Source organism: Megachile rotundata, chromosome 3 (assembly GCF_050947335.1).
Source record: "Megachile rotundata isolate GNS110a chromosome 3, iyMegRotu1, whole genome shotgun sequence".
Lineage (NCBI taxonomy): Eukaryota > Metazoa > Arthropoda > Insecta > Hymenoptera > Megachilidae > Megachile > Megachile rotundata.
In genome coordinates this window covers 9358376-9372295 of record NC_134985.1, presented here as the reverse complement: position 1 = coordinate 9372295, position 13920 = coordinate 9358376, and the positions used below count along the sequence as shown (strand labels likewise).

At 34.0% G+C, this 13920-nt stretch overlaps 1 protein-coding gene and 1 long non-coding RNA gene across 12 annotated transcripts in view; one reads left to right on the top strand and one right to left on the bottom strand.

Moving 5' to 3' along the window:
- Positions 1–13920, top strand: part of LOC143264111 (uncharacterized) — a 404244-nt gene that overhangs the window by 37866 nt on the left and 352458 nt on the right. The window contains exon 2 of the long non-coding RNA XR_013037606.1: positions 3891–3931. This is a non-coding gene — a long non-coding RNA (uncharacterized LOC143264111). The remainder of the gene's footprint in view (positions 1–3890; positions 3932–13920) is intronic.
- The window catches only part of Rdl (Resistant to dieldrin), a 181264-nt gene that overhangs the window by 17024 nt on the left and 150320 nt on the right, over positions 1–13920 (bottom strand). For all 11 annotated transcript variants that reach the window (XM_076529709.1, XM_076529711.1, XM_076529712.1 and 8 more), the window contains exons 4-5: positions 12236–12462; positions 9120–9202 (exon numbers count right to left, since the gene is read on the bottom strand). In XM_076529709.1, coding sequence (XP_076385824.1) covers positions 9120–9202; positions 12236–12462 — 310 coding nt within the window. The remainder of the gene's footprint in view (positions 1–9119; positions 9203–12235; positions 12463–13920) is intronic.

The following is a 13920-nucleotide window of genomic DNA, read 5'->3' as shown; positions in this document are numbered from 1 at the left end:
ACCCTCCGCAGTTCGATTTCTCCATCCTACTTTTCTCGTAAGTCGGTTTTCTGAAGCTGGCCATGTGCGGAGAAATTACACTAAATTTCACGTGGTAATTCACAACAGTGGTAGAGTGGAGACCCTTCGGAGGATGCTCGTTTCACGCAAATTCCTATTTTTTGTCTGCACTGCGTCACCATCATCTACCACCAAATCTAGCTCTAAATAAAATTGTAGAACAACAATTTTACTTCAAGAACATGTAATATAAATAAAATATGGCAATATAAAAATTTGGTGGTAGTTTTAATGTTAATCGACCCGTGATCACTATCGCTCGTTACTGCAAATTGCACGTGTTCGATCTGGTCGTAATTGCGAACGTTAATGTGTTGCGTCGTAAATTGGTCCGACAAAGGGTTACTGATCGTTCTTTTTTGTCAGATATAAATTCGCCGGCTCGACGAGCGTGTGTTCCGATAAATCGTGGCGAAATAACGAGTATCCGAGTAACGTCAGCCGATAACGAGATTAAAAATAACGACGCCAATGAATCGTGTTCGGAAAAGTTTAATTAATCTTCCGTTTAGCGAACGGATACATCATTTTTTTTGAGAGTCAATTTTTGATCACGGAACCGGGCCAACAGCGTTTTAATTAGGCGTACCGGAAATTCAACGGATGGGCCGGATTGGATTAATTCAAACGAATTACGGGAAATCGATATTTATTTTAAAAATTTACTGTAATGAGAGGATTTTATCAATCGTGTTAACGCGGACGGGTTTCAATCAATGATACGGTAATTAGAATTTATTCGATTATTTTCGGTCGGTCGGGTCACGAACTTTATTCTGGATATTGACCTGACAATTTGTTCGTTTATTTCGGTATTGGTAGGAAGGATTTTGTGTAATTTTTTATTTTTCGAGAGGATGGAGAGACTTAAATGATGGAATTAGGTGTTTGTGATGTTTCAATTGTTCTGGTTTTGAGGAAATGTGTGTGGGAGAAGGAATGTTTGAAGGATTAGGGTTGAGGGTGATTACGCGTGAAAAGAAATTACATATGAATCTTTTTGTTATTGGGTTAGGTATTGAGAAATTCTGTTATGAATTAAGTGGAATCATAATAAATTATAGTAAATTTTTAAATATTCAAGCTTTCAAATTTGCAGATTAGAATACTCGAAATCTTCAAAATTTTAAGTTTTGATGTTTCAAACTTTTTGGGTTCTCAAGCGACCAAAATTTCAAATGTTTAAATTCTCTAGGTTCAAAATCTAAAAGTTTTCAAATTTTCAAGTTACTAAATTTCCAAAATCCCCAATTTTCAATTTTTCAATTTTTCAATTTTTCAATTTTTTCCCAGTTTACAATTTTTCAATTTTTCAAGTTTCCAAGTTACTGAATTCTCAAAGACACATATATCGATATTTCCACACTTCTAAACTTTCAAACTCCCCACTTACCAAATTTCCTAATTTCTAAATGTTCAAACTTGAAAATCTTCAAATTTCTAAATGTTCAAAATTATATTTTAACTTCACTTCTTCATGTGAAATTTATTTTAATTTCGAAACACAAATTTCCTGAAATAGTGTACAATGTATTCTCCAAAAATTCGCAAATCATTAAAATATGTACCAATTAAAAATTATCATATACAACAATTTTGTGTACAGTCTTTATATTACATTAAATTTCTCTTCGTATACGACTCAAATTATCTACAGTAATCAAAATTAACCATCTATTAGTAGTGGTTCTTTCCTCGTGTAATTACCATACAAAATTGAAAAAATAACGACAAATTAAAAATTAACCCCTTGCACTATTTTAACGAGTCCGACTCGTGGTGCACTCGTACCTCAACTGTAATCAATTTTACTCGAATTTTTACTCTTTTTGCAGTGCAAGCCCAATTATAATTTACATCGTCAACGATTCCGAAACATCAAATTGCAATAACATTTCAACTTTCTTTGTCTTAACACTAGGTTTTCGGGACACGTCATTTTGACGCATTTCGAATTTTTTTAAGAAAATTACAAAAACCGTTCTCATTTTTATTTTACTGTACTGACTTTTATCCATGGAACAAGGTAAATATATATTGAAGTCTATTTTCTTCAAAAGCTTTGAAATATTGAAATTTGCTATGTGGTATACCTATCTCTACGGATGTGCGTCAATTTCACGCGATCGTAATGTAAATAAAATTTTTAGTAAATTAGTTTTACCCGTGCAGAAATTACAACAATAATAAATATGAATGCACCGACAATACCTTATAAACGACGGACTTCGCTAGTCCGGAGTCACAAGCGGCCGGCTCAGCCGTATGCCGGTTCGGACCCGGGGTCGCAGTACAAATCGCATTTCGCAGGGTGAGGGAAGAGAAAATATGAATGTAGAATATTGAAGTAATGTACTAAAATATTATTGAATAATAAAAACTTTCTATAAATATCTCATATTTTCATTTCTTGTAGTGTTTAATTATATCGCTTTCTAAGTGGTTTTTCTTTAAATGTATTCGTTCGTCAAATTGACGCTTGTTCGTAGATAGGTATATAAGAAATGTAAACCTAGTGTTGATTGCACGATTGAATTGCAAAGTTTGCCATTATTATTTTTCTGTTATAAATTGATCTATAATCTGTTTCATTGTACGACACCATTTTAGTTAAAAAATATTGTGTTGAACCGAATAGTTTCGAGTACAAAAGGTTAACCGGTGATTAATTACCATTCGGTTGGGAAAGGGTTAGTGCGTGGGTGGCGAGAGGACGGAAATACATGTAACGACAGTAATAATTTCGCTCGGGACGAGGCTGGGAGCAATTAAGGACGAAGACACGATCCGGCTTTCTACTCGGTGAAACTAATCAACGAACTTGGTCAAGTTACTTTGATATCTCGAGCGTCCGACTTCCGCCAGCCTTTCGGTCGTATCCTGCGAACGACCGACTTTTAATATAGATCTCTTAGCCGGAACGAGTTAGGCCGAAACTTTTTCCATTGTCCCCGTATAGATTACCGATCTCGGGGCTAGACGTAATCAAAGGCACCGGATGCGTTTCATGATTCTTTTTCTTTTCTACCCTTCACTCGAACACGATCGTTCGTGAGACCAAAATAACAGATATTTTTTTTGAATTATTTTTTGAAAGGGTTTAATGAAAAATTGTTTGAGTTCAATGTTAGATATTGGAGCTTTGGAAAATGGGCTTGAAAAGAATTTATTTATGATTGATGTGGTTATTGTTGATCTTTGGATGTAGGAGGTATTGATGACAGAAATTAATTTTGGGTACAAGTAATTTTTGATGAGGATGGAAATTTAATTTTGGATACAAATGACTATTGTCAAGGATAGAAATTTGATTTTAGTCGAAGTTAATCATTGTCAAGGACAGAAATTCTATTTTAGTTACAAGTCACTGTTGTCAAGGACACAAATTTAATTTTAGTTATAAATAATAATTGTCAAGGACACAATTTTAATTTTAGTTACAAATGACTATTGTCAAGGACAGAAATTTAATTTTAGTCGAAGTTAATCATTGTCAAGGACAGAAATTTTATTTTAGTTACAAGTCACTGTTGTCAAGGATACAAACTTAATTTTAGTTACAAATAACTATTGTCAAGGACACATATTTAATTTTGGCTGCAGTTAATTGTTGCTGTAGACAAAAATTTAATTTTAGTTACAAATAACTGTCGTGAAGGACAAATTTAATTTTAGTTCCGAATAATTATCAGCAAAATCAGAAATTTAATTTTTGTCATAAGCTTGCATAAATGACCGAAGTTCTTGTTTAATTATCAATTATTCATGACTATAATTATTTTAATTACTGATAACCAATATTGATGATAATCTATTTATTTTTGTTTCAGCTTCGAGCCGAACATAACCTAATTTCACCTAACTTAATCTGGTAAGTAATTTTATTATTAACTGCTCATTATTCGTGTGTGAACCTTAAAATTGAATATAAATGTTATTTTATCAATCAAATTGATTTATTCTTGCTTAAATTTCAAATCAAATTTAATTTAATTTATTTTATAAGCTACCATTATGTAACATAACCTAACTTGTATCTGCCTACACTTATATCTATCTTTACCCTCATTTATAGTTAAAATAAAAAATATTGTATTACTGATATTAATCATAACATGTAATAATTATTAGTAATCAGAATAAAATTATAGTCATTGACAAGGGCTATTGTCAATAGAATTATCTATAATCAAAAATAAATAATAAAATAAGTAAAAGTAAATCTCCATCATCAATAATAATTATTCTTAATCTTAAATTCAATCACTGATCAAATACTACAAAATTAAATAGTACAAAAATATTTTTAATCATACCTACTGATAATTCATAACCAAAGGTATTAAACGTACCTTAACAAAGACTATTGTTAATACAATTAACTATAACCAAAAATAAATAATAAACTAAACAAAATTAAATTTGCATCATCAATATTAATTATTCTTAATCTTAAATTCAATCACTGATCAAATACTACAAAATTAAATAGTACAAAAATATTTTTAATCATACCCACTGATAATTCATAACTATAGGTATTAACCGAGCCTTAACAATGGCTATTGTCAATACAATTAACAATAACCAAAAATAAATAATAAAATAGAAAGTAAATTTCCATCATCAATACCAATTATTCCTAATCTTAAATTCAATCACCGATCAAATACTACAAAACTAAATAGTACAAAAATATTTTTAATCATATCCACTGATAATTCATAACTATAAGTATTAACTGTACCTTAACAACGACTATTATCAATACAATTAACTATAACAAAAAATAAATAATAAAATAAGCAGAAGTAAATCTCCATCATCAATAATAATTATTCTTAATCTTAAATTCAATCACTGATCAAATACTACAAAACTAAATAGTACAAAAATATTTTTAATCATACCTACTGATAATTCATAACCAAAAGTATTAACTGTACCTTAACAACGACTATTATCAATACAATTAACTATAACAAAAAATAAATAATAAAATAAAAAGTAAATTTCCATCATCAATACCAATTATCCCTAATCTTAAATTCAATTATCGATTAAATACTACAAAACTAAATAGTTAAATATTTTTAATGATACCTACTAATAATTCCTAACCAAAGGTACTAACCATAACCTTTAAACCGTATCTTATAACAGTTACAATATCCGTCCGTAACTCGATCATTATTAATCGCGTCGTATTAGCGTTTTATTTATGCGTCTGATTGCCGATAATGTCGCATCGTTAGTCGAGGCGGGTCGGATTAAACGGTACAATTACCGAACTTATCGACAGAAGAGCAGCGATTTAATGGCCGTTGAATGATCAAGACCGCCAACCCGATTACCGTCAACGAATTAATCGACCACCGTCCTTCCGTCTCCTCTCGTTCGCGATAAATATTTCCACCGATAAGTTCCTCGTACCAATTAAACTTCCTTTTCCGCGATCTCTCGATAGTTGATTGATTACCCGCAGTCTCTTAGATCCCAATTTCAAAGCTAACTTCCCGATAACAAGTTCCCGAAGTAACAAGACAAATTAGCGCTAATCCGTTGTTCAAGTTGTCAAAGGTCTAGGAATTATTCCAAGATCAAATTATTCTGGTAACATGTCAGAAGTTATTCTAGTAACAAGTTGTCAGGGGTAGTTCTGGTAACAAGTTGTCAAGGGAAGTTATTCCGGTAACAGGGCTGGTTATTCCAGTAAGAACAACTTGTACACCTGACCTCATCTCGTGAAATTTTAATTCGATCGAAAGGGGCCGATTTGTATAAAAGCGGTCAAAGAGAGCATCCGGGCATCCTCTTTCGGTTTCACACACCCAATCGCGTGCAATTTGCAGCAGTGATGATCGGCGACACACGCACGCACACAAGCAGAATTTCGCAGTCACCCACACACGCACAGACGGTTTCTCTTTTTACGTGCCACCGTACACTGGTGTGTTCCAGGTGTGTGTTTAGCTCCTCACTTCAGAGACGAGAGTTAGTCTCTCTTAGCAGCCTAAAACAGGCCGATTTGGCTCGCCGTCTGATCGAGCCGTGTGCGTCGTCCCGTGCTGAAGTCAACGATAATGTAGATTCGTCGCTTAGCAATTGCGGACGCCTCTCGTCAAGGTGCTCTTGTTGAACACTGGTGCCAAAGTTGCACGGAACCGGACGCGTGATTCGATTGCGAATTCTGATCATTGTAGTGTAACGATTTGCTAGCGTTTCTGCTGCGTGTGCTTGATCTGTGTTGCTGGAAAGATGGCTCGCGAGATTCGTTTCTAAAGATCTTGAGGATCTTGATTTCAATTCAATTTCAATTGAATTCAATCGATTTCAAAATTGATTTGCATTTATGAGAATATGCTACCTGCTGCAATTTTCTATGCCATAATTTTTGCCTTCCATTTCTTGCGTCGTTTGCTTCTTCATTTTTTTTGAAGATTTATGGATTTTTATGTAGAGGCTATTTTGTTAGAAATTAGTTTACTTGAATTAAAAAAATTCAAAAGAATTTTGTGAAATATTTCACATTTATTTCGTGGAATTTTACAAAATTTATTTTCAAGCAAAATATCACAATTATATTTCGTGAAATTTCGCAGAATTTATGATATTTCATGAAATGGTACGGAATTATATTTTATGAAATTTTGCACAATTCATATTTTATATTTTGTACATTTCGTATCTTATATTCGCAAAAATTCATAAAATTTTGCAGAGTTCGTGTTATTTCTTAAAATTGCGCAAAATTTATGTTTTATATATTTTTAGAGAGTTTTTTACGAAATAGGCTAAGTACACTTAATAAGCGAAATGATACGTGAAAATTTCGTGATATTTCATAAAACTGTGCAAAATTTATATTCTATAAATTTTTAGAGACTTTTTTATGAAATAGATTAAGTACATTTAATAAATGAAAAACTTATATGTGAAAATTAATTTTTATTTGAATGCTTCTGTCGACATATTATTAGACATTTTTTTAATTTTGAATTACATCCAATTAAACCAAGTTTCGAATTAGAACTTTAAAGATTAAAAATTAATTGTCAATCGAGAAAGTCTTAGTCAGAATTTAATCTTTAATTTGAGTATAAAGTCAGCAATTATAGAACTATTCAGCTACTTCATATTTTAACTTTGAACATCATCTAAAAAATCGTAAGATAATATTAAAATATATTATTTAAAAGAATAATCTAAAAGTTATTCAAGTATCATTATAAACAAATAATTCAATTGTTATAAAAATAATTTTGTAATTTTAGTTAAACAAGGTTTCACATAGGTTTCACATTGAACAAAGTTCACATAATTTCTACATCCACATATGCGATTCCTGCTTCCATATTCTTACTCATATTCGATTCATATCATCGTAACCCAATAAAAACCTTCATCGTTCATTTCCACACCTTCGTTAACCACGATAAATCAATCCTTTGTTTGCCATCCTTCCAACCATATCTCAATTTTAAGATCAAGAAAAATGATTCTTGAAACACGAGCGCGGTTCCGCGGATTCACGATGGCACGTAAAGGTGGGCACTTGTTGCAACTGCCCGTGTCATCACCGTTACTTATCACTTCAAAAAATGATCTTTCATTTCTTTGTTTCATATCAAATTCTCATATCTTTCAATATCAATAAGCATCCTTAATTATCGATGAGCATCTTTAAGTATCAATAAGTTAATCCATAGCTCTTCATTCACCCCTTTCACCTCATTGATCTAATTTGAACCAAGTGAACAAGCCATAACTCATTTGATAAAGTTACTGATTGATGAGTATGAGATACTCATTTGACACAGTTACTAATTAATGAGATACTCATTCAACACAGTTACCGATCAGTGAGTGATAAGCAACGGAATATTTGCAACGTCGAGAACCCAGCTTTATGAAAACAGTCATCGTGAATGGTATAGAAAACTCGTTAAGAGTGAGCGAGAGCTGGTGAGTGAGCGAGTGAGTGGACGGAGTGAATGAAAATGACCCACGACGATGCCGTGGATCGTGTGATTGATTCGTGTTAGTGAGCGTGTTAGGTGGCGAGTGATGGACAGACAGACAGACAGATAGATAGACAGCTAGAGAAGGAGAAGACAGAGAAGAAAGAATGGAGGAAAGGCTCGAGGAGACTGGGACTTCACCGGGTCGTTGGTCGCGTTGAACGGGGGTGATAGGGTCGTGGGTGTTTTTTGGTTACGATATTTCGTATGAGCGTGTAAAAGAAGAACACACGGTTCCTTTAGCTAGATAGCTCATTGTCGTTACGCTCGTTTATGCGTCTTTCTTTTATCTGAAAAAGGGGTTGAAAGCGATGTATTTGAGTCGCGTTTGAGTAATGGCAATCGACTTCTTATAACTTTTATTCTTATGAAGATATTTTTGTAATATCTGCAACTAGATATTGGGACACTCTTTTTTCAAATTGATGTTTTATACGATTTTTAATCTACATTGGAAACGATTTTTTTATCGGTATTTGGAACGATTTCGAGTCGACACTTTAAACGATTTTTTTTATTGGTATTTGAAATGATTTTTAGTCGACACTTTAAACGATTTTTGTATCGGTATTTGCTACGATTTTCAATTGATATATGGAACAATTTTTTTTGCATGTGGAACGATTTTTTCATTTGCATACAGAACGATTTTTAATCCATACTTAAAACGATATTTGCAATAAATTATCAATACACGTAACGATATTCGATCGACATTTGTAACGATTTTCAATTGATATTTGTACCTATTTTTCGCCAATATATGAACCGATTTTTTGTCAATATTTCGAACAATTTTGGAACACAGTAATTTGGAAGTGTCTGCAATTTTTAATTTGAAGATCGTTATAAGGGAAGATTGCCATTTTGAAGATCGACACAGTGGATGTTCCAATGATAAATCTGGATCGTATGTATATTTCTGTACGTATATGTAGCGTGTTCGTGTGACAGTGGACGGAGGCGAGGGTGTCGAACTTTCTCAGATCGTCACTTGTTCGTATGTATGCATTTATACACGCACACGTGCGTACTTACAGCTCTCGATCTCGATATGGCAGAGCTGTCGGTCCATCGGAAAGTATTGCAGATTCATTGGACACGATGCCGTGATCGTTAAACTGCAACAGACGTAAAAATCACTTTCATAATTTTTGTAAATAATTTTTTCAAACTTTGGTATAAAATGAAAATTTTGCTATGACATGCACTTGAGATTCACATTAGGATGCAATAAATGTTTTTATATAAGAACAAGTATTATTCTATTTTTAAGCAGGTGTTTTTTATAATATTAGATTTTGAGAAATTTAATAGGTGAAGTGCAAAATTTGTAAGGACAAGTATGTGTGAGTATCCTATTTCTATGTAGGTGTTTTCTATAATATTTGATTGTAGAAAATTTAATAACTGAAGTTCAAAATTTATAAAGACAAGTATGTATGAGTGTCCTATTTCTAAGTAGGAGTTTTCTACATTACTTGATGTTTGTAATTTTCCCCAAAAAATACGTAAAAATGCCACGTCTCGTAAACCCACTATTAAAATAGTTAGAATTAATTTTATTTTAAAAAGAAAACTAAAGAAGTGAAAATCAGCCATTTTCCCTCAATAACATTATGAAAGAAAATTTTGTCCCGTTTGGTCAATTAGCAATCCTGCCACAAAAACGAACGATATCTCGAAAAGTTTTCCCGTCCGTTATTCCGGTGGCAAATCGAGGATGGGATTGGTAAAAGGGTTGTAAGTGGTGCGACGAGCAATGCCGAGAACAAATTTGTCGCGACTGGTACGACTATTCCCTCAAGTGTCTAGATGGTGGTTTCCGATGGTAACTGGTTTCGAATCGGGGTTAAAATCGCGCCTGAAGTTGGCAGTTTTATCGCGCGGGTCTCTTTGCACGAGAAAATACGTTCCATTACGCGAAAATTTCCTTCCGTTTCTAGGTTCACTGACTTTACCCCGTTTCGAATACCGTTGCAAGTAGCTATCGGACGACCTGTTCTGCATTCGTCGAAATTGCTCGTGATTCGAGCGCGATCGAGAAATCCCTGCTTCGAAACTTGATTACGATATCGACAATGCTGGGAGTATAACGATAACAGGCTGAAAGTGTACGCTGTTTAAAATAATTAAAAGGTTCCAACGATTTTATCGCTTGGCAAGTTGCTCGATACTTTAAGAGTTTTAAGAGTTAAATGGTGAACGTGTTACTTAGTTGATATTGAACGGCGGGTGTTTGGGAGATCGAGAATTTTGGGGGTTGGGTAATTTTAGGGGTAGAAATTTAGGATTGGCGGATTTGGTAGTTTCAGTGATGGAGGAGGTACAGAGTTGGAAATTTGGAACTTTGGGGGTTTCATGAGGTGGAGAGTTGGAAATTTGGAATTTTGGGGGTTTGAGAAGGTGGAGAGCTGGAAATTTGGGGGTTTGGGGGTTTGAGAAGGTGGAGGGTTGGAAATTTGGGACTTTGGGGGTTTGAGAAAGTGGAGAGTTGGAAATTTGGAGCTTTGGGGGTTTGAGAAGGTGGAGAGTTGGAAATTTGGAATTTTGGGGGTTTGAGAAGGTGGAGCGTTGAAAATTTGGCACCTTGGAATTTTGAGGGGGTGGAGTTGGAAATTTGGAATTTTGGGGGTTTGAGAAGGTGCAGAGCTGGAAATTTGGAATTTTGGGGGTTCAGGAAGATGGAGGGTTGGAAATTTGGAACTTTGGGGGTTTGAAAAGGTGGAGAGTTGGAAATTTGGAGCTTTGGGGGTTTGAAAAGGTGGAGGGGTGGAAATTTGGAACTTTGGGAGTTTGAGAAGGTGGAAAGTTGGAAATTTGGCACCTTGGAAGTTTGAGAGCGTAGAGTTGGAAATTTGGAATTTTGGGGGTTTGAGAAGATGGAGAGTTGGAAATTTGGCACCTTGGAACTGTAGGGGTTTGAAAATGTGGAGAGTTGGAAATTTGGCACCTTGGAACTTTGAGGGAGTAGAGCTAGAAATTTGTAACTTTAGGGGTTTGAGAAAGTAGGGAGTTAGAAACATGAAACTTTGGGAGTTTTGTACGTAAGAATTTGAGAGTTTGGGGATTTAAAAAATTGAAAATTCAGATATTTGGGAATTTATTAATTTGAAGACTTGAAGAACTTGATGACTCTGAACAGTGTAAAAACCATTAAAGGTTTTGAGAATTTATTAATTTGAGGACGTCGGAGAATTGATGACTCTCAAGACTTCCACAATTTATTAATTTAAGGACCTGCGAAACTTTGAAAATTTGGAAAACTTTGATAAGTTTGAGGACTTCGACAACTAGCAAATTTGTAAATTTGAGAGTTTAAAAATTTACTAATACAACTCGAAGTACCGGATTTCTATAGAAATCATAATCCAAATACGAGATGGTATCGCTGTTACCATATTAACAGCTTTGCGTTATAATAATTATAACACAAAGAAAAATATTAAATTTGTCGTAATTGTTTTCGTTTGTTTCATGAGTACACGTTGAATTATTTCGAGAATTTATATAAAGTCTTCTTAAATTAATTCTTCAAAAATATTATCAGACCCTGACGTCTGACTGCGTAGGCGGCCATTACAAAATGGCGGATCTTCGTCAAAATGGCGGATCATCTCTTATTTCAAACGACAAAAGTTATCAAGAAATTTTTGTAAAATTCAACTGCATTAATTTACGTATCATACCTAATTTATTCTCCCATTTTATTTTCAATTTAAATAGTGACCAAACGTCTGTAAATCTGATGAAAATTGAAAGAATACACAATCTACCTACATCTAAATATAAGTGATCATCAAAAATAAATTTGCTATTAAAAATTGAAAGAATACAATCTACCACATAGCAAACCAGAAAATAATCTCTAAACACACACATAGGACACATATTAACCCTTTGCGCTCGAGAGGCGCCTCTTAAGCGCCATTCGATTTAATACAATAATTTAAAACAAGCATTATTTAATTAATTCTATAATAGTGCTTATGTGATGTATAAACATAGTGAAATAGACAATAGTGGAAATTACTAGTAGAGAAATAATAATTTCAAAAGAAGTCATTTAACATTTTAATTAATATTTTAAAGTTGCTGTTTGCAAACAGTAAAATTATCTTCGAGTGCAAAGGGTTGAGTTATTAAATACTCACCGTATACTACGCGTGATGCTTCCGGAGTGATGAATACGAATGAATTCGTTGCTGGTGGTAGCGATGTGAAAATACGACTGCTTCTCGTTGACGAAGAAGGTGTCCGGTACCCAGATGTTCTTGATGAACTCCGAGCCGACGCTCAGCGTCTCGACGCCCGGTCGTTTCTTGAACGCGAGTCGCGGGTCCGTCCAGAATTGCCGGAAGTAAAAATCCAGCGTGAAGTCCTGGCACGAGACACGAGCGTATTCGTTAGAACCAGAAAACCGTGAAGTTTTTAACGCGATGCGAACGAGCACGTGGAAGAACGTGGAAAAACGAGCATTCGAAAAGAGAAAAAAAGGTCGCGAATCCTATTTCCGGTCGTAACGATCATCCAGAAATTACAATGGCCGGTCAGGGGATCATGCGAACAATGCAAACGTGACGCGTGTACGGCAACAGCATTACGCGACAATGCCTTCGTTGGAAATAACAGAATTTCGAGAGGAAGAAGGCAAAACGGAAAAAACATCATGGATGGATAACAGGTACCTATCTCACACTCTGATCCTGGTTTTATATGAATAAATAGATTCGCATCGATTAAATCCGCTGATTTATTCGATACCGGAATACCCGCTTTATCTGAATACGTTTCAGACATACAGGGTGTCCTAGTTATTTTACCGATCACTATTTGCCACTATGTCACATATACAAAACTTGTTTGAGACTTTATCGAGAAATGATTCGTAGCGAAAAGTGGTTTGAACTCTTTAATTTTGAATGCTAATATTATTAGAAAAATTCGTGAAGTTTGCTCTTAGTAAATACACACGGATCTCATATGTTATACATATGTGGTGTAAATGTGATATGAAAGTTTCAAGTTCGATTGAAAATTTTTTAACGGAGATCAATATTCTTTTTTTCAAATTCTACTGCAATATTACTATTAAACAAGGATACTCTTTTGTCAAATAAATAAATATTTTTAACTGTGAGCTTATATCATATGCATGTCCGTCCACACATGAGCTATTACATATGTTTCTATGATACACAGATACATGTAGGTATTTTTATAATATAAACTTTAAATATTACAAACCCTTCTTCACTATCCTATATTATTTTTTAAACTCCGACTTTACCATTAAATCCCACAGAATATAACAGAGAACCAAGAGAGATTCAAATTATACAGTTAAAGAATTAATCATGATATTATTTTTCATTTTGGGTAACTGCTGCGGTCAACGATTATAAAACTGCAGATTTCATTGTAGTTTGTATTGTTTGCAGTAAACGGTACAGTGAACAGTTCGCAATTAAAATTCGCGAGGCACTTTTATTATCACGATTTTCAAAATGGAGCAGAAAGTCACTAGGCCAGACAGTTAATGGACAGTTCTACTGCGAAGTAATGAATCGCTTTTTGAAGAGGATTTTCCGTGTCAGACCAGATTTCAATCAATCAGCAAATTAGTTTCTACTGCGTCGTAACTGGGCTACGGAAGTTTATGCATTTGTAATATATCAGATCATATCAAAAGTATGTAAATTATTGTATGTATATACTATGTCTGAGAGGACGAGATAAATTGTTGGGGATTTGTAAGAAATGTATGGTAGTAATAGGAGCTGTTGTAAGATCAAGTAGAGTGAGCGAGTTTAAAGTGAATTTTAGGAATTCACAATTT